The sequence below is a fragment of the Stenella coeruleoalba genome (assembly GCF_951394435.1).
Source record: "Stenella coeruleoalba genome assembly, chromosome: 20".
Lineage (NCBI taxonomy): Eukaryota > Metazoa > Chordata > Mammalia > Artiodactyla > Delphinidae > Stenella > Stenella coeruleoalba.
Window position 1 is genome coordinate 12,127,940 of NC_137166.1, and position 21,010 is coordinate 12,148,949.

Here is a 21,010-nt window from a genome sequence, read left to right on the forward strand (position 1 = left end):
TTCCCTGGCGGTCCAGTGGTTAAGACCCCGCGTTTCCAATGCAAGGGACGCAGGTTCGATCCCTGGTCAGGGAACTAAGATCCCACATGCCGCACGGCCAAAAACAAAAAACAAAACAAAAAAAACTAAACATGTTGGAGAGAGGAACGAGGATCAGGGTCCTGACACTTGGAGGAGGCCTGTGGCCCTTTTCCTCTGATCTAGAGATAAAGATGGGGGTCAAGTAAGTTGCACTTCTTCTCTAGCTTTTGAGGGGTAGTAAGAAAAGTGAATTCTCTCATCTTTAGTAATTGAGGTATAGAGCTGCTGAATGGTACAGGCTCCTGAACTATCCAAGACAGCTATACTACCTATACCTGACAATCTGAAGGTTTAGAGCTGTCCAATATGGTAAGCCACTAGCCACATATGGCTATTGAGCATTTGAAATGTGGCTGGTCAGAACTTAGATGTAGTGTAAGTGTAATATACACACCGGATTTCTTAAACTTAGTATGAAAAAAAGAATGTAAAATATCTGAAATTTATTTTAAAAATATTGATTACACGTTGAAATATGTTGAATATGCTGGGTTAAATAAAATATATGGTTAAAATTAATTTCACTTATTTCTTTTGACTTTTTAAAATGTAGCTACTAGAAATTTTTTAATTACATATCTGGCTCGAATTATATTTCTACTGGACATCGCTGTTTCAGACAAAAATTCAGACTAGTGTTTCAAGATACGAAATCATTCTACTATTTGAATCTATCCTACCGGGGAGTCAGCTTCCCTGAGCCCGTTTAACCGCTACCTAAGCACAGCGCCGGAAGTCGCTAGACTCTAAGGATCAGCACAGCCGCCCCTGGCTCCGCCCCCTGAACGACTACAAGAGCCAGCGTGCACTGCGCCCCGCCGGAGACGGACCTGAAAGAGCCGCCTCTTTGTGACGTCACGCCCGTTGCGCCGCGCGGGTTCTGTTCTTTCTCTTCGAGAGCTCGCGTTGTAGAGGTGGGAGGGGAGCGTCTGTGAAGGGGGTGGCGTCGTGCGGCCGAGGGCGCGCAAATAAGGGGGACCTTAGGGGTCCTGGGTGAGGTCTCCTCTGTCCGACTTTCCGGAGCCCTTTTTGTGTCGGGAGAGGATATCAGGACCGCGCCTCTCGCACCGCGCGTCCGGTGGGAAAATGCGGCTCCTTTCAGGGAAATGCCAATGTCCCCCCGTGCAGAGAGCTCCTGCTGCGGACGAGAGCGGGGCGCGTGGCCTCTCGGCAGCATCCCACAAAGCCCAAGGGGGCAGGCACGCACGTTGTCCCTGCTGCAGGGGCGTGGAGTCTCCTAATGGGCCCCACCCGGGCCCCTGGAGGATATTGAGGAGGGGGTCTAAGGGAAGTAGGCTTCACTTCCAACCCTTCTAAAGCCTTTTATCCTCTGGCAGCCGAATTACCTTAACTTTTTTTTTTTAATTTAATTTATTTATTTTTTGGCTGTGTTGGGTCGTTGTTTCTGTGCGCGGGCTTTCTCTAGTTGTGGTGAGCAGGGGCTAGTCTTCGTCGTGCTGCACGGACTTCACATTGCGGTGGTCCCTCCTGTTGTGGAGCACCGGCTCTAGGCGTGTGGGCTTCAGTAGTTGTGGCACACAGGTTCAGTAGTTGTGGCTCACAGGCTCAAGAGCGCAGGCTCAGTAGTTGTGGCGCATGGGCCTAGTCGCTCCGCGGCGGGTGGGATCTTCCCGGACCAGGGCTCAAACCCGTGTCCCCCGCGTTGGCAGGCGCATTCTTAACCACTGTGCCGCCAGGGAAGCCCAACATGCTTAGATCTTGGTTTGCTTAAATAGGCCACCACAGCATTAGAGCCTCATCAATCTAATGGCTTCCTTGTTTAATCAATTTAACACAACGCAATTTTTCTCGTTGTAGAAAAGTCAGTTGTCTGCTATATGCATTGGGGTTCAGTAGAGCCTTTTTTGTTTGTTTGTTTGTTTTTGGTGACATGTCTGGCTTTGTCCATCACCATATGATCTTATTTTCTACTAGGAAGCTTTTCATACATTTGAGTCCAAATGAGGTCACTGAGTGAGCATCCATAGAGTCAAGAGTGAGAGAGTTTCCAGGGAAGTACTCTAGGCCTCTTTTAGGTCTGATCTGCTTCATGGTTTCTTACTCATGGTTTTACGTGTCCATTACAGTTCCACTACCTGATAAGGAGCCCAAGGCAAATCAATCAGGAAATTCAAGTGTTCTTTTTTGTAATATTAATCTCAGTTGACATTAATTATGCTCAACGTTGTACCAATTGCTTTTTGTAATTATTTAAGCCTCGCAGTAACTCCAGTGGATTACATACTACTGTCTCTATTATCAGATGATACAGAAAGGTTAAGTAATCTACGCAGTATCGCACAGTTACTTTGTAGCAAAAGCAGGATGAGAATCCGGAAATGCTAACTCCAAAGGACTCACTCTGAGAAGCAGAATACTTGACTGGTGAGAAACCACTAGACTCTTGTCACTTCTCCCCTCTGCATCATAAAACGCTGTAGAAGAAATTACAGGGTTGCTTTCCTGATGGGGGCATCAGTGGAGGTTTACTAGAGGGAGGTAAACTATCTGCTATGACGGAATGACAAGTATGACGGAATGACAAGTCTGAAAAAGAGGACGGAAAAGAAAAACCTTCTCCCCGGAAAGATAAACTTTGTATGGTGAGGGTCTGTCCAAAGCAAGCTGAGGTCTGCAGCCTCAGCTATTTTACATGCTATTTCCAAGTGAAAATTGAGTAACAAGGATACTTCCCTCTCATATGCTTTCATTTTGAGTAGTTAGGTTCAGATTCATTAGAAGCATGTCAAATATATAACATTAGAAGAAGAAAAAAAGCAGCTTGAAGAAATAGGGTATCTTCTGGTGTTGTGAGATTTGGGACTTCTTTAGTCTTTCATTAAAGATGAAAAGAAGGCAGAGGGGTAGTAGGAGAAGATGATACATAGGGTTCTGAACTGAGAAACCTCAGTATGAACATGAATGGGCTATATCTGAATGCCTGTTGAAGCACCGGTGCAGGGTTGTAGCATCTTGCATTCGTTCTCCTTTCTGCCCTTCTGATGGTTGTGGGTTTTGATCAGGGCCTCAGCGCCAGCTCACACCATGTGGACCGCGGATGAGATTGCGCGGCTCTGTTATGAGCACTATCGGAGCATGCTGCCCAAGCAAGGGAAGCCCGAGCCCAACCGCGAGTGGACGTTGCTGGCAGCCGTGGTGAAGATACAACCTACAGCTGACCAGGCCTGCGACCGCCCTGACAGACCGGTGCAAGGTGAGACCTTTTCTCCCTGGAATGCTGTCTCTCCCTGTAGGAGATGGTAGAACTACACAGGGCTAGGCAGGGACGATGGCGGTTGGGTGTAAACCGCGATGTTGGGCATGTTCCGCTGCTCCCCGCCAGGGGGCGGGGTACCTCTGGTGGTGGTAGATGGCCGTGCAGGAAACGCAGTGCACAGTTGAGTCAGCCTTTGGGGGACTCAGTGTGCACACTTATTAAACCTATAGATCATTCAGATTCTGAGAGCACACTTAATGATTTTTTTTTCCCCCCTCAGTGACAAAGGAAGTTGTCTCAATGGGAACAGGAACCAAATGCATAGGCCAGTCCAAAATGAGGAAGAGCGGTAAGCCCCGGTGGGGTCTGAACAGCGCCTGTTAGGGAGCTTTTGGAAACCCGTGTGCATGTCATCCGTTCCTCTTCTCGGCAGAGCAAAGGGGCAATATCGCTAGGTGGCTGACCTTTCATTTCCCACTGACTGTCGCTCCACTTGAAAGGACAGAACTCATTTAAAGAATGGAAGTAAGCTGTGGAAGCAAAGGCCACCAAGAACATCTTTCTGAGTGGCTTGAAAGTTGGCCAGTGTTTTCATGCTCAAACCAAAAGTTGCCTGGGCTTAGCTATTCCATATTAGATCTGAAGCCCCACAAAGCAATCTTTAATTAAATGGAGATTTTGGCACCAGAAAGAATATGGAAATCCCTTAGAGGTCTGGCATCTTCACCTTCTGGTTGCCAGTTAACAGATTCCTCCTCCAGTTTGCTCTCCTCATTCTCCTAGCCTTTCCTCCTGGATATGATGAAGCTGTTCCAGGACCACTATTGATAGAATTCGATGGAATTTTATCACTATGAGCACAAGTATGGCATGAGGGTACAAAAGATCTGGACTCTTCTCCTCCAGATAAAGATTTCCCTATAAATCAGGGGTTCTCAGCTAGGGGAGATTTTGCCCTCCAGGAGACATTAGGCAATATGTGGAGACATTTTCGTTGTCAAAACTGGGGAGAGGGGAATATGCTAGTGGTCTCTAGTGAGTAGAGGCCAGGAATGCTGCTAAACATCCTGCAAAGCCCAGGACAGCGCCCCCCTGCCCCATTCAACAAAGCATTTTCCAACCCTAAATGTCAGTAGTTGAGGAAACCCTGCTGTAAATGCTTTGCCAGTAATGATTGTAAAACTTTCTGGCAAAGCCCTCCAGGAGCTACGTGGTCATTCTGGGTGCTGGGAGAAGCTACTATGTTCTGCTTTTAGGAACCAGGGAATCTCCAGGTTCCATATGTTTTCACTAATGTCCTGTCTTTGCCGCAGGAGACATCCTCAATGATAGCCATGCTGAGGTCATAGCCAGAAGAAGCTTCCAAAGGTAAAGCTATATCCCAAAAGAGTCTGATTTAGCCTGGGTGGGGGCCCCAGAATATGCATTTCTAATAAGCTCCTAGGTAATACTGATTATGTAGGCCTCTGAACTGCACTTAAAATAGTGCTCGTCTAGACAGTGGTTCTCATGCTTGATGTGCATCAGAATCACCTAGAGGGTTTGTTAAAACCCAGGGCTTCCCTGGTGGCGCAGTGGTTGAGAGTCCACCTGCCAATGCAGGGGACGCGGGTTCGTGCCCCGGTCCGGGAAGATCCCACATGCCGCGGAGCCGCTGGGCCCGTGAGCCATGGCCGCTGAGCCTGCGTGTCCGGAGCCTGTGCTCCACAACGGGAGAGGCCACAACAGTGAGAGGCCGCCAAAAAAAACAAAAAAAAAAAAACAAACCAAAAAAACCCAGATAACTGGGCCCATCCCCAGAGATTCTGATTCAGCAGATCCGGGTGGAGCCTGATAAGTTGCATTTCTAATAAATTCCAGCCAATGCTGATGCTGCTGTTTCAGGAACCGCATTTTGAGAATCACTGGGCTAGGTCATTCTCATAATTCCAAATCGCTACCAGTCCCATTGGCCTGCAGTATCTCTTTCTTTCTTAGTAATCACGCAACCAGAGTCTTTCCCTTTACCACAGAGACTGGTTGTTCGTTCTGATAACATCCTGCACCCCATTAGGTACCTTCTCCATCAGCTCCACTTGGCAGCCACCCTGAAGGAGGATTCCATCTTTGTCCCAGGAACTCAGAGAGAACTGTGGAAACTCAGACCAGACCTCTTGTTTGTGTTTTTCTCCAGCCATACACCCTGTAAGTATATTAATGCCTTTGGATTCATGTTACATGGTCTGCTTCCTTATTGTTGTCTTATCCATAGTTTCTCAAAAAAACACCTTAGATGAAGTGTAGCTACAACCATTTATAGTCCCTTTTTGTGAACAGCCCAGTGTGCCTAATCACGTCTCTACCAAGGAAAAGTGGAGGGAGCTTCACTCATACTATTATTCAGTTCTCAGTTCCCAAGCAGGATTTGGAAGCTTAAAGCTGAGACCCCACAAGGTCCAAAACCAACAAGAGGGCTTAGAGGTCCAAAGCCCTGAGTTCTATGGTGATTTATCCTGAAACTCATTTCATTCATTCATTAAACATAAATTTTCTACTCCTTGTCAGGCAAGTGTGACATACTGGTTATGTAGCAGTGAATAAGACTAGTCCCTTGCTTACCCTTTAGTTTTTTAGGAAATGTAGACAGTCATGGTTAGTTAAGGTAAATTTTGATGAGTTGTAAGGGGATGTTCAGGTGCTCTGGTTGCATTAGGCAGGAAGAGCAGACCTGGCTGATTTTCTCTCCTTTGTTTTTCTGTCTTGAAAATTGGGAATAATTTCTACCCTTTGTAGACAACAGTTCAGGGATGGTAGTAAAATTTCGTCACCCTAAAAACTTTGAAATAAGGATATAATATTGTCCCCTGAGTATTAAATTTTAAAATTAACTATGCAATTAGAGCAGATAGGTGATCACTCTTAAGAGACAATAACTGAAGATCATAACTCAAATCAAAAATATAATATAGCTTATGAAAGAACAGGAAAATGACATACAGAGGGAGGGAGGACTCATCCATACTCTATTCTTAGCAGTGCCCTGATAGGTTGTTTCCTAACTCAGTGCTTATCAAACTGTAATATGCATATAAATCACCCAGGGATCTTGTTAAAATGCAGATTCAAATTCAGTAGGTCTGGGGTAGAGCCGGAGGTCTGCATTTCTAACCAACTCCCAGGTGGTGCCAGTGGTATTGGCCCATGTATCACATTTTGAATAGCCAGGGCCTGGCTGATCCCAGTGGGAGGTGTAGCATTCCTGTGGAGAGAGATACATCTGGAGATCACAGCTGGCCTGACCGCTTAATCAGAGGACATAAATCAGTGGTCTCCAGGCTGGTACTGCTTTGTGAGAGTGTACTGGTCCATGGCCAGATGAGAAAAATCAGGACTACTCAGTGAGTTTTTCAAAACACTAATTTCCTTCCATTTTAAGGTTATGAGATTTTTATGCATTTTTAAAATAATGATAAATAGGATTTTTAAAGATCTTACTTGGTGGAATAAAAAGTTGTCAACACTCTAGTTGTCTTAAAATCTTCTGGAGATTTTACTGGTCTTTGAAATCAAAATTTAGAACCACTGATCTAACTCCCAGGGTGATGGGTAATCTTTTACAGTGTGATGTCCACCGATGGTTTGTCTGCAGGGAGAAAGAACACTACCTAGAGAATGTGACTATTTGGCGCCCTTGGCATTTATTCCTCATTACTAATTGATAAGTTGGTGCCTGGATTGGCTACTTCAGACTGGTACTTGTGAGCTGTATTAGCATGAGTCAGCCTCTTGAGTTCAGGCATCTGTCAAGATCAAATCTCTGAGCCTTCAGAGTGGGAGGTGGGCCCTGGGGAATTCTCCAAAGTCACTGTCACCTTGTGAGGTCTCTGGAAGCCTGCCAGCCAGCCTCTCTGGCAACACTCCCACTTCTGCATCTCTTGCCTTTCCCACTCTTAGGTTATAAAGACCACAGACGTATTATTTACACACTTTAGAAAAGCAATACACATTAGTGTTTGAAGAAGAAGCTCCCTTCTCACAGGGGCGGTGTGCTTTTTACTGACCTCTGGTTTTCTTTGATTACCTGTAAACACAGAGTGGGTCAGAAACCTCTAAACCAGCTTGGGGAAACACCAGTTGTGTAATTTACTGTGAGTCTTTACTGTGAGGATATGCAAGATGGGGAAATTGTGAGCATTATTTGCCAAACTTATTTAACCCTGAAATCAACCATCCACTTTTGTTTTCCAAGGCATCTTATGGAATAATATTCCACAAAATGCACTTGAGAAACTGTGCTCATTCTAAGCCACGGGTTCCCAACTCAGGATCATTCTGCTGCCCAGGGGACATTTGGCAGCATCTGCAGACATTTTTGATTGTCAGACTCAGGGGTGCTATTGGTATCTAGTAGGTAGAGACCAGGGAGGCTGCTAAACATCCTGTAATATATGGGGCAAGCCTCCGTGGCGAAGAATTATCTGGCCCAGAATGTCAACGTGGAGGTTGAGAAACCTTGGTCTAATCTAGTGTTTCCAAAACTCCTGTGGTAAGAATCACCTGGGATCTTTGTTAAACAATTCAGTCTTCAAGACTCCTCCCACTGAGAGAGGCTAGCTCACTGGGTCTAGGATACGGTCTTCAGCAAGAACCTCAGAGAATTCTTGTTAGGGAAATTTGGCCAAGTGTTCTTAACTCATCTCAGGTAGCTGGGAGAATAGAATTAAGCTTCATTTAAGTCAGTGGTTCTCAAACTTGACGTTGCATCAGTATCACCTGGAGACCTTGTTAAAACAGACTGCTGGGTACCACCTCTAGAGTTTCTGATTCAACAGGGCTACTGTGGGTCCCAAGAATTTGCATTTCTGTCAAGTTCCCAAGGGATGCTTATGTGGCTGGTCTGGTGGCCTCACTTTGAGAACCACTGGTTTAAGTGATTTCTTCTCCTACAGGTGGGGATGCCTCCATCATTCCAATGCTTGAGTTTGAAGATCAGCCTTGCTGTCCTGTCAGTAGAGATTGGGCCAATAATCCATCAGTAGAAGCTAGTGGTAACCTAGAAGCTCCTGAAGATAAAAGGAAATGTGACGACTCAGATAGTCCTGTGACCAAAAAGATGAGGCTTGAGCCCAGGACTCCTGATGGTATGGCTCACCATCAGAGTTTTGGCAACCAGGAAAGTGGCCCTAATTCACCAGATGTCAGCAGCTCTAATCTCACTGCAGAGGAACTAGCCACTGTCACTGGAATGGCCCCCGGTGGCGCCAAAGTGGTGGACGTTTATAGAACCGGAGCCAAGTGTGTGCCTGGGGAAGCTGGAGACTCAGGGAAGCCTGGTGCTGCCTATCACCGGGTGGGGCTGCTCCGAGTGAAGCCAGGCCGGGGGGACAGGACTTGCTCCATGTCCTGCAGTGACAAGCTGGCACGGTGGAACGTCCTCGGATGCCAGGGGGCACTGTTGATGCACTTCCTAGAAGAGCCCATCTACCTGTCAGCTGTGGTCATTGGGAAGTGCCCGTACAGCCAGGAGGCCATGCAGAGAGCACTGATTGGGAGGTGAGAGGGCAGGGAGGGAACAGTCTTTCCAAAAAGCAGTCTGAGAATATGTGCAAAGAGCCTGGACATACATACATACGTACAAAGAGTTAAGAATTTGTTTTAAGGAAATAATTAAGAAAGTGCTCAAATATTTAGCTTTGTGTGTACTAATTTAAGGGAAAAAAAGAGGAAACCACTGAAATGGCCAGCAATAGAAGATTGTGATTTTTGCTACAACTAATATTGATGAATATTTAACATGGAAAGATGCTCATAATGTTTAAAGAGCAATTTAGAAGGTAAAACGAGTTCGTTTTGGTCTTAAAGTATATATGCCCATAGAAAAAATTTATAGGAGGATATACACCAAGGTATTAATATGATTACCACTGAGTTGTGGTATTATGGGTGATTTTTTCTTCTTTGTGATTATTCTATTTTCTGATTTTTCTGCAGTGTGCATATATTGCTGTTATAATGTTTAAAAACCTTCAGACATTAGTGTTAATTTTTTAAAAAGAAAAAAAGACAAATGATGACCACTCAAGCGTGGTCTCCCTGAAGAAGGGCAGCCAAACCTGATTAATGCTGTAGTAACTGAGGGCAGATAAGGCCATGACCAGAGGAGGCCTGTGGGCCCTTGTCAAATGTACCACTCCTAAAGCTGACTCTTGGAAGCAACCCCAGGATATGACCCACTAATTCCACTCCTGGGTACATACACAAGAGAAATAAAGACATACATCCACATAAAAGTTGTACATGAATGTTCCATAGCAGCATTAGTCATAATAGCCCAAATGTGCAACAACCCAAATGTCCATCAGCTGGTGAATTGATAAACAAAAGGTGGTAGCTCCCTGCAGTGGAATGTTACTCAGCCACAAGAAGGAATGAAGGACTGATACATGTCACAACATGGATGAACCTTGAAAATCTTATGCTAAGTGAAATAGGCCACATGTTGTATGGTTTCATGGAGTGAAATGTCCAAAATAGGCACATCCATAGAGACAGAAAGTAGATTCATGGGTGCCAGGGGCTGGGGAAGGGGATGGTGAGTGACTGCCGTTAGGTGCAGGATTTCTCATCGGGGTGACGAAAATGTAGATTGCAGTGCTTGTTGCACAGCTCTGTGACTATCCTTAAAAAATTGAATTATAACTTTAAATGGGTGAATTTTATGGTGTATAAACTATATGCCAATAAATATGTTAAGAAAAAAAAGGCAATCCTAGGCACTGTGCCCGAGACATTTTCTGTTTTCCATGTTTTCTTGATTCCAAGACTTTAAGTTGCTGTCTGCTCAGCTCGAGACCCACTACATGTTGGCATCTAGTTTGTGTGAAATATTCAAGAGGAAAAAATGAAGCTTTTATATTATAATATAATTTTGGTTTCTGGCCTGTTTTAAGGACTCCCTAGGAAGCTGATGCCGACGGGTTAGTATTTCTTCTTAAGGTTTTCAAATCTGTGAAAGAGAAATGGAGTTTCTCAATATGAGAAATGGAGTTCGGTGTTACTGAAGTCCCTGAGGGGTGGTGACTCAGTTTATAGCTGTCACTTCAGAGTGATGGAAGAGATCTTTCTTCAGCCATAAGGTTCATAGGATCTGGATTCTATTCTGTCACAACCTCCTATACCATCCTCCCCATAAATAAATAAATAAATACACACACCTTCTAAGGCCTTTGCCTCCCACTGAGACATGGGTGGTGATGTGGTCCACAGTCCAAGATACTCTCTTTCTTGATGAGTGAGCCTAAACTACATGCCTTTCCCCTCACGTTTAGGTGTCAGAATGTCTCAGCTTTACCTGAAGGCTTTGGAGTTCAAGAAGTGAAACTACAGCAGTCAGATTTACTATTTGAACAGAGCCGCTGTGCAGTACAGGCAAAAAAGGCTGAGAGCCAAGGCCGACTTGTTCCTTGTGGGGCAGGTAAGGGATCCATGTTCCACTTGCTCTGGAGTAACTTGTCCCTGGACATTAGAGTGGCCTGGAAGGGACTGCATCCTCCCAGCCTGGGGTAGCAGTTTACCACTCAAGTGGCCAATAACATGGGCTCGGGAGATACCCACACTGGGTCAAGTTCATACTCTTTATGACCCTGGGCAACTTGTCCTCTCTTAGCCTCAGTTCCTTCATCTTCGGATAAGAATATCATTTGTCAGGGTTGTTACGAAGAATAAATGAGAAATTCTGTTTCATGCATTTACTTTGTTCATCATATAATAAATACTCAGTGATTGTTAGCTATGATGATGATGGTGGTGGTGGTGGTGATGATGAATCATGAACCACTTATACTGTTGTATTCTGGAGGCCAGGCATCAGAGTGGCAGCCACTGTCTCTGGCATCATATCCAGCTCTCATGAGTCTTCAGTGGTAGGGGAATATTTTTATTAAAATACCTCTGACATTTACAGAAAACTGAACAGTTTTAACCCCAGAATCTTATCTTTTCATAGCCATCAGCTGGAGTGCAGTTCCTGAGCAGCCACTGGATGTCACCGCCAATGGCTTTCCGCAGGGAACAACAAAGAAAGGAATCGGACGCCTTCAAGCCAGGTATAGCGTATTGGGGCAGAAGGAGATGGTGGCAGTGCATTCACACCTCACCACCCTCTAATTCCAGAACTTTTTCTTTCTTTTTTTTTTTTTTTTTTTTTTTTTGGCTGCATTGGGTCTTCATTGCTGCACGCGGACTTTCTCTAGGCGCGCAGGCTTCAGTAGCCGTGGTTCGCAGGCTCTAGAGCACAGGCTCAATAGTTGTGGCACATGGGCCTAGCTGCTCCACGGCATGTGGGATCTCCCCGGACCAGGGCTCGAACCCATGTCCCCTGCATTGGCAGGCGGACTCCCAACCACTGCGCCACCAGGGAAGCCCCTATCTGTTCATCCTTTGGTGGGCATTTGGGTTATTTCACTTTTTGGCTATTATAAATAATAATTCTGCTCTGAACATTCATATACAAGCTTTTGGGTGGACATTTGTTTTCAACTGTCTTGGGTATACCTAGGAGTGGGATAGCTGGGTCATGGGATAACCTTATGTTTAACTTCTGAGGAACTGCCAAACTGTTTTACATAACAGCTGCACCATTTTAAACTTCCATCAGCAATGTATGAGTATTTCAATTATCCTGCATCCTTTCCAACACTTGTTATTGTCTGTCTTGTAATCATTTTAGTGGGTGTTAAGTTCTATTTCGTTGTGGTTTTGATTTGCATTTCTCTAATAACTAAGGATGTTGAGCATCTTTTCCTGTACTTATTAGCCATTTGTATATCTTCTTTAAAGAAATACCTGTTCAGATCTTTTGCCCATTTTTTAAATTGGTTTATTTGTCTTTTCATTGTTGATTTGAGAGATTTCTTTATATATTCTGGATATGAGTCCTTTATCAGATATATATTTCAGATAATTTCTCCAGTTCTGTGGATTGTCTTTTCAGTTTTTGAAAGTGTCCTTGAAAGCACAAAAGTTTCAAATTTTAAGGAAGTCCATTTTATCTATTTTTGTAATTCATGGTTTGTGCTTTTAGTATCATATGTAAGAAACCATTGTCACAAAGATTTACTTTGTGTTTTCTTCTCATGGTTTTAGCTTTTATGTTTAGGACTTCGATCCATTTTGATTTAATTTTTTATAAGGTGTGAGGTAGGGATCCAACTACATTCTTTTGCACGTGGATGTCCTTGTCTCAGCATTTCTTGGAAAGACTGTTCTTTCCCCTGGGAGATTTTGAAAGGAACACTTTCTTGGGCTTTACCACTAGAGATTCTGGTTTAGTGGGTCAAGGCTGGAACCCGAGAATCATTTATGAAGCTGCACAGTGATCAGACTGGCAAGAAGGGTGCCATGAAAACAAGACTTTGTATCTTCAAATTGGCTTTTATTGAAATGTGGAGCATATGATCTGTTGGACATGAGACTTGGGTTTCATGATTGTGTGTTTGGAGTTTCATGCATCTGCCTTATTGGTTCTTCTTTTGTTAAATGTTCATCTTGCCCCCTCTGCTTTTCCCTCCCAGTGAGCCACAGAGGGTCTGCAATAACACGAGGGTGGGTGGGGCTATGGGGTAGCAGCCTCCCCACCAAAGGCATTTCCATCTGTTTGGATTGAGCTGCCTCTGAGTGACTGTTGTAGGACTCCCACAATTTATAGGTAGTTCTTTTCATTCTAAGTGGCTTTTCCATTTCTTTATTATGCCCTTATAAAAAGTTGTATTGGGGCTTCCCTGGTGGCGCAGTGGTTGAGAGTCCGTCTGCCGATGCAGGGGACACGAGTTTGTGCCCCAGTCCGGGAGGATCCCACATGCCGTGGAGCGGCTGGGCCCATGAGCCATGGCCGCTGAGCGTGCGCGTCCGGAGCCTGTGCTCCGCAACGGGAGAGGCCACAACAGTGGGAGGCCCACGTACTGCAAAAAAAAAAAAAAAAGTTGTATTGTAATTAAGTTCACAGGTGGATTTGTTTCTTTTCTTTTTGACATGCTTATTTGTCTCCCTCAATGGAAATAATAATAACTTACATCTTTTTAGACTTAAAAAAAAAAAAAAAGTTTTTTTCTTCACAGACACTAAGCAGGGTTCAAATGGCCTATACAGCAGACCCAGCCTGCCTCTTGGTGGCCTGAGCTGTTGAATTGAGTAGTATTTACAAAATTGTTAGGGGTAGAAATTTTTTAACCAGTTTTTTCTCAAGGGCCTCCCTGCTTCAGGCCATTGTCTGCATCTCTCCGGGAACCAGCAGTTAACCACAGGCCACGATGTGTGAGCAGAGCAGGTCACAAGGGACAGGGAGCACACTTCCTGCTGAGCTCTGCCTTTACTGTAAGTGACAGGCTAGCAGCAACCCATACTGGCCCCACCCACCTGCCTGTGGCTTCAGTTTGCTGCTTTGCTCAAGTCTAAATGCTCTTCACTGTGAACCTACACCATCTTTTACCTTAAAAGCTTTCCTTACGACTTCTTTCTGGCTCAAAATTACCATCTTTTCTCCAGATTCCTAAAGTGCTGTTTTCCAGTTTATCCTAATATGTCAGTGTTTTATGTGTGATTGGGAGTGCCCCGTGTTCTCACCCTGGCTCCGTCTCCAGTTGTCAGGTGACTTTGGACAAGTCCAGTAGCTCTCTGGGCCTCAGTGTGTTCATATCTGTAAAACAAGGATATTGGAGTAGATGATCTGAGGTATCTGACATGTTGTGGATGTCTCTCCATTTAGAAGGCAGACTCCATACAGGAGTAAGTTCATGGTGGAAAGAGCAGAAGCTTTGCAGTTCAAGAGACTGATGTTTAATTCCTGGCTCCCTTTCCCCCCAAGTGTGTGAATTGGGCAAATTACTTTACCTCTCTGGGCCTCAACTTCCCTAACAATAAAGCAAGGGTAACTCATAGTATCTGTCACACGGGAATGTTGTGAAAATTGAATGAGAGAGAGTGCCTCTAACATGGTACAGGGCTTGCAGTAGACATCTTGTTAAGATAGATTTCTTCTTCAGTCATCAAATGAATCTGCACATTATGTGTTTTGGGTTTTTTTAAGACACTTTTTTTTTGGCTGTGTTGGGTCTTCGTTTTTGTGCGAGGGCTTTCTCTAGTTGCGGCAAGTGGGGGCCACTCTTCATCACGGTGCGCGGGCCTCTCACTATCATGGCCTCTCTTGTTGTGGAGCACAGGCACCAGACGCGCAGGCTCAGTAGTTGTGGCTCACGGGCCTAGTTGCTCCGTGGCATGTGGGATCTTCCCAGACCAGGGCTCGAACCTGTGTCCCCTGCATTGGCAGGTAGATTCTCAACCACTGCGCTACCAGGGAAGCCCCTGCACGTTATGTTTGAAAGGGTCAAAGTTACTTTAATTTTAAAGACCAACAGCTGCTGGGGAGAGTGGGTTTTTCTCACTTCTCATTCCTGAGGGCTATCCTGGAACCACCTTTTTTAGAATGATCTGGAGTATGAACTCAAGACTGGGATGTTGGAACCATTTAAAATACTAGTGCGACACTCAAAGGTAATATTTTATTTTAAGTCTTTGTGTTTATTGCAAACAATGAGATAATAACAGGAATCAGATAAAGGACCCTCATTTTCAAGAAATTTAATTTTTTTGGCGTTACGCGGGACTCTCACTGTTGTGGCCTCTCCCGTTGCGGAGCACAGGCTCCAGACGCACAGGCTCAGCAGCCACGGCTCACGGGCCCAGCCGCTCCGCGGCATGTGGGATCTTCCCGGACCGGGGCACGAACCTGTGCCCCCTGCATCGGCAGGCGGACTCTCAACCACTGCGCCACCAGGGAAGCCCGGCAAATCCTTTTAAATTCTCTTTGCCCTGAAGAGGCATATTCTCTTCCCTTCCCAGATGAGCTACCAGAGCATCCTGGAGAGATCATTACGTGGCTCATTGGATTATAAAAGAGAAGGGTAAGAGATTAAAAAAACAAAAACAAACAAAAACTAAGCGTGTCTAAGTATGTTAGAATAAAGATAGGGCTAGGTTGAAATGTGAATGTGTAATCTTTAAAAAATTATGTATGTATAGCTTTCCTAGCTCTTTGATACACCAACCAGTAGTGTTAACCAGCTCACCAGGAAGACTAATATCTAAGAATGTAATCCTCACTGTTAAAAGGAACTAGGGCTTGTTGGAGCATAGCAGCTAGCGGCCACCAAGATTATTTTGGTCCACAGATGACATCATTGGTTATTTTTGGGTGGGCCTCTTTGACAGAGGAATTACTATTATGGTCACTCTGTTCTGCTGTTGAACAAGTCTTGAGAAAGGTCTTACTTCTCTGGAGGGAGATATAACACCTTAACATTACTCATGAGGTGACTTAGACCAAAAGCATTCATAAGAGAAAGTGCCATTTGCTCCTCCAGAGGGAATAATGTTGAAAACATTTTACAGATCTGGTCTCAAGAAGCTGTTAAGCTGTCACTGATGGCTTTTCACAGTGACACTGGAGGCCTTGACATTTCGCCCAGTGTTGGTGGTAAATAGAATCCAGTGTGCCACCTTCCAGTGAGGTTTAAGTGTTGTGTTTCTTTAATGAACCTTGAGTGGATCCCATCTCCAGACTACAGATCGTGGCATGGTTGATTACTAAGGCTTGTGAATGAAATGCCTTGACATATTTCATTAATGCTCTGTAATAATATAGCCAAATTTTCTCTCATAGTTGTACATCGGTAGCCACTGGGTTATAGCAAAAGTCTCATGGGCTCACCTATCAGTATTTCAAAGGGAAATGTGAGCATCCCGGGCAAGATATTAGTTTATTTTTTGATGTTCCTCTTTTGCTGATTCTGAGTGATGTGGACAGTGGAAATGTTGAGTCTGTAAGACTCTCTGGACTTCTTGAGCAATAAAATGTGTGGTCATGTCACCAAAACTTTCAGAGTCTTGAATCTGGAGATGAAATCTTTGATTCTGAGTAACAGTGAACATATCAACTTATCTACCTGAAGACATACATACAATAAAACATAAATAATGTTTGTTTTTAACTGGGTAAAACCAATCCTGATACAGTGCTAGTTGTCTGAAAAGAAAAAAATTCTAAGTCTCCCTTTTTTGAGGGTCATGGCCTCCTGGCTTTACTCTTAATATGTTTCTATTAGCTATAAACTTCATTGTCTCTCTTTTTATGCTTAGGCCTAGAAAGCATAGGGAGCTGCCAGAGAGCCTCGTTTCTTTGTCCTGTATGAGATTTTCCAGGAGCATCACTTCCCTGCTCCAATATATAGAATAATTTCTCTTCAAATTGCGCTGGTTCTTTTACAGGAGAATAACATCAGCATCTAAACTCCATGTTCGAAGCATGTATGTTCGATGGTTTCTTACAAGTCCTTGAGGTGTTAGCTTCATATAAGTAGTTGGTGCACCAGTGAATGAGCTACACAAAATATTATGTAAAGCTGTAAGGCTTGGCTAAAAGTAATTAATTGTCTAATCAGTCAATATGAATTAGTCAGTATTATTCACACTTAAACTACTAGATGAATAAAAGATTTAACATTACAGTTGCCTTTGGTGACCACCCTTTGGATATATTTTCACTAATATTGAACAGTCAGATTATTTTCTTCTTGAGTAATAATTTTCAGTTCTAGTGCAGTCATATAAACACTTGCACAGTATTTTAGTTCTATAATTTAAGTTCATTTTCAGTTCAAGGGGATTGATATTTCAATCTGACAATTCTTACTTAGTGGCAGCTTTAGCTACAACTCGTTATTAGCTCTACCAGGCCACTTTATTAATTGAGTGGAAAAAAATATGAGAAATACCATTTCTCTACCATCTTTCTAGTCCACCTGCAATGACCCAATACATAGTATGTATAAAAGACTCTCATATACAATACAAGCTCTCTGTCAGAGAAACTCATTTTATTTTCTACTCTTGATAGAAAAAGAAACTGTAGTAATTTTCTTGAAATCTACATGTTTTAAGTGAACACATATCAAATGTAGAATATCTGTATGTATCTGTATTATATAGAATAGCTGTATTTTATAGATAGATAGATAGATAGATAGATAGATAGATCTGTTTCTGGGCATTCTGTTCTGTTCCATTGGTTTGTTTGTTTTTCCCTGCACCAAAACCATACTCTTAATAACTGTAGTTTTATAATAAGATGATATCTGTTAGGGAAAGTCCTCTTACCTTGTCTTTCAAGAGTGTCTTGGCTTTTCTTAGACTTTTAAATTTAAAGTTCAGTTTGGGGAGAATTGACATTTTTCATTGTTAAGTCTTCAAACCAGGAATATGGTGTATATCTTTTTATATAATGCTGGTGCCAAATTGGCAGTTGTGCCCCAAATTTAAAATAAGCAGTTTTTAATGTTCACTTATTTAGGTCTTCTTACATATATTTCAGTAAAGTTTTATGATTTTCTTCACATAAATTTTCACATCTTTTATTAGATTTATTTCTTGAATGATGTATTAATTATCTGTTGCTGTGTAACAAATTACACCCCCCCCAAAAAAAAACCTAGTGGCTTAAAAAAACAATTAACATTTATTATTTCACAGTCTCTGTGCGTCAGGAATTTGGGAGGAGCTTAGCTGGATAATTCTGACTCAGGGGCTTATGAGGTTGCAATCCATTATGTCAACCAAGACCACAGTCATCAAAGGCTTGACTGGGGCTGGAGGATCCAGATTCAAAATGGCTCACTCATGTGGCTGCAAGGTCAGTCAGTGCTGGCTGCTCGCAGGAGGCCTCAGTTCCTCTCAATTTGGGTCTCTCCATAGTCCTACAAGTATTCATCTTTACAACATGATGGCTGGTTTCTCCCCAGAGCAAGCAATCCAAGAGAGCAAGGCAGAAGCCACAGAGTCTTTTGTGAGTAGCCTCAGAAGTCACACTCCAACCCAATCTCCTAATGGTTATTCACATAACCCCTATTCGGTGTGGGGCGGGATTGCATAATGGCATGAATTCCAGGAGGTAAGAATCACCATTCAGAGATTGGCTACCACAGATGCTGTTTTAAGTAATTTCCTTTCATTTCATTTTCTGGTCATTGCTACTGCAATCAACTTTTTTGTTGTTGTTTATTTCTCTTACAATTAATGTTTGTATCCAGCAACCTTGCTAACTCTTATTATTCTACTAATGTATCTGGGCATTCTTTCGGAATTTTTGAACATAGTCTATCTTTTGCAAATAGTATTTCCTTTCCAAACCTCCACTCCTTTTATTTTTTTTTCTTGACTTATTGTGCTGACCAGAACTGACAATATCACAATCATCTACGAATAATGACTTGTTTTTTGCTTTTCAATCTTTATTCCTTTTATTTCTTGTCTTACTGGCCAGACCTTCTGTATAATGTTGGATAAAAGCAGTGATAGCAAGTATCCTTGTATTATTCCTGATTTTTTTTTTCTTGGCTACGCCATGTGGCATGCGGGATCTTAGTTCCCCGACCAGTGATGGAACCTGTGCCCCCTGCGGTGGAAGCACAGCCTTAACCACTGGACCGTCAGGGAAGTCCCAAAGCTTTGTAAGCATTGTTACCCAAGGGGCCAGCTCCCTTGAAAGGAGGAAACCAAACATAGCTGATGGGTATCCTTGGGGGCAAAATTTAGTAATCCCCTCTGTCTTTACCCCATTTCAGCCTGTCACCTTGATGATTTCACTGCTGGTAACATTTCTTGAGAATTTTGGGGGTTTTTGTTTGTTTGTTTGTTTTGGCTGCATTGGGTGTTCGTTGCTGCACATGGGCTTTCTCTAGTTGCAGTGAACGGGGGCTACTCTTTGTTGCGGTACTCAGGCTTCTCATTGCGGTGGCTTCTCTTGTTGCGGAGCATGGGCTCTAGGCACGCAGGCTTCAGTAGTTGTGGCACACGGGCTTAGTTGCTCCGTGGCATGTGGGATCTTCTCGGACCAGGAATGGAACCCGTGTCCCCTGCATTGGCAGGTGGATTCTTAATCACTGCACCACCAGGGAAGTCCCTGATAACATTTCTTAAGATGAGAATCAGTTTTGTCCCTCAACCTAATCAGACTCTTGGGTCTGGATTTTTCTTCTTGCCAAGTGCAAGAAGGTGAAAATGGGGGCTCAGGACCTTCAGACCTAAAAAGATACCATGTGAAACCCAGTATCTTTGATAGGGGCCTGATACATAGTAAACACTTAATAAATCTTCTTGGTCTTCTTTTTCCAAACAGATCCCGAATCAGCAAAGTAGAGCTCTTTAGATCATTCCAGAAGCTGCTAAGCAGTATTTCAGAGGACAAGTGGCCAGACTCCCTCAGGTGATGCCATTGACCTATGTTTTTTCATATTTAGGAAGACTTCTGGTTTAATTCTGCTTATGGATGGCAGGAAGCTTTGGCAGGAATGGTGGTTCAGTAGGCGAGTGGGTACTTATTACTAACCACATGCTCTTCAATCCCCATGGCCCCATTTGCAGATATGTGTATGATCTGAGCTGTGGGAGATGGGTAGTTGGTAATACAGAGTCACACGAGCCTAAGGGCAGAATTGGGGCCTGGGCCATTACAGGCCCTCCTCTTGTTCCACCTCCAGATGGACAGCATTGTGGAAATGTGAGTGCTTGGGGAGCAATAGATTCTGTTGGGAATATCATTCTCTTCTCTTTTTCTTTTGTTCACATCACTGCTTGTGAACGGAAGCTCGAAGACTTAAATTACTTTCCAAACAGGAATGTAGAGAACTATAAAACCACTTCTGGGGCAGGTGGGTAGGTGGAATTCAGATACTAACTACCCAGAGTTAGGCCAAATCTCACAGGGTAGGGGCACAGCCCCTACAAACTGACCTCACTTCAGGACACCAGCCACATACTGGGGGGGCCCCAAAGCCACTTACACTTCTGACCAACTGACTACAAACTCAGGTTCCTACTTCCCCCTCAGGTTCAATAATTCACTAGAAAAACTCACAGAATTCAGGAAAGCACCATACTTACAATTACCTTTTATTATGAAGGATACAACTAAGGACCAGATGAAAGAAGGGACACATAGGGCAAGGTCTCCAAGGGTCCCCAACCTGACACTTCTGTGTCCCCAGGATGCATCACCCTCCCAGCATGTCACTCTCTGTCACCAACCAGGAAGCTGACCTGAGCTTCACTGCTCAGCGTGTTTAGTGTGGTTTCATCAATAAGCATGATTAATAAAATTGTTGGCCACATGATGTGGTTGAACTCAGTCTCCACCTTCCAATATCCCCACCCCAGGAGGTCAGACTGATATCAGATGGCTCAAAGCCCCAACTTTCTAAACTCATGGTTGGTCTTTCTGGCATGGCCAGCCCATCCTGAAACTATCTAGGGCCCACCATGAGTCATCTTGTTAAGCAAAAACTTAGGTGTGATCTGAGGGGTCCACCATGAATAACAAAGACATTCCTATCATTAGGGGAATTCTAAGGGCTTAGAGGCTCCCTGCCAGGAACTGACAACAAAGATCAGCCAGTCTTTTTTATACAACAGTGGGGAAGCGAAGGCGTAGCTATATGCTTCCATATGAAGAGGCTACCACCTGTTTTCACCATCATGCATCCTACAGTCAGTATTGATGCCCTCCCCGTCATCCATGGTCAGTTTGCTTGTTTCTTGTCTGGAAGAATGAATCAGACTGGAACTGGGTGGGTTTCCGTACATTCTGTGACTTAAAAACAAATCTGGACTTAGGTAAGGAGAGACTTC

The 21,010-nt window shown here is 43.8% G+C and overlaps 1 protein-coding gene across 6 annotated transcripts in view; it reads left to right on the plus strand.

The window, feature by feature from the left end:
- The first annotated feature begins 974 nt into the window (after positions 1-974).
- Positions 975-21,010, plus strand: part of ADAT1 (adenosine deaminase tRNA specific 1) — a 45,320-nt gene continuing 25,284 nt past the window's right edge. The window contains exons 1-10 of one of the 6 annotated variants that reach the window (XR_013825360.1): positions 2,191-2,466; positions 3,105-3,295; positions 3,579-3,647; positions 4,612-4,666; positions 5,352-5,482; positions 8,227-8,830; positions 10,606-10,751; positions 11,283-11,382; positions 15,173-15,234; positions 19,503-19,552. Coding sequence is in view for 5 of the 6 variants with exons in the window: in XM_079908279.1 (XP_079764405.1) it covers positions 3,127-3,295; positions 3,579-3,647; positions 4,612-4,666; positions 5,352-5,482; positions 8,227-8,830; positions 10,606-10,751; positions 11,283-11,382; positions 19,503-19,589 (1,361 nt within the window). In the remaining variant the exon portion in view is untranslated. Of the gene's footprint in view, positions 996-2,190; positions 3,296-3,578; positions 3,648-4,611; positions 4,667-5,351; positions 5,483-8,226; positions 8,831-10,605; positions 10,752-11,282; positions 11,383-15,172; positions 15,235-19,502; positions 19,590-21,010 lie in introns of those variants that run through there. The other 5 variants (XM_079908279.1, XM_079908277.1, XM_079908280.1 and 2 more) reach the window with 5 other exon arrangements.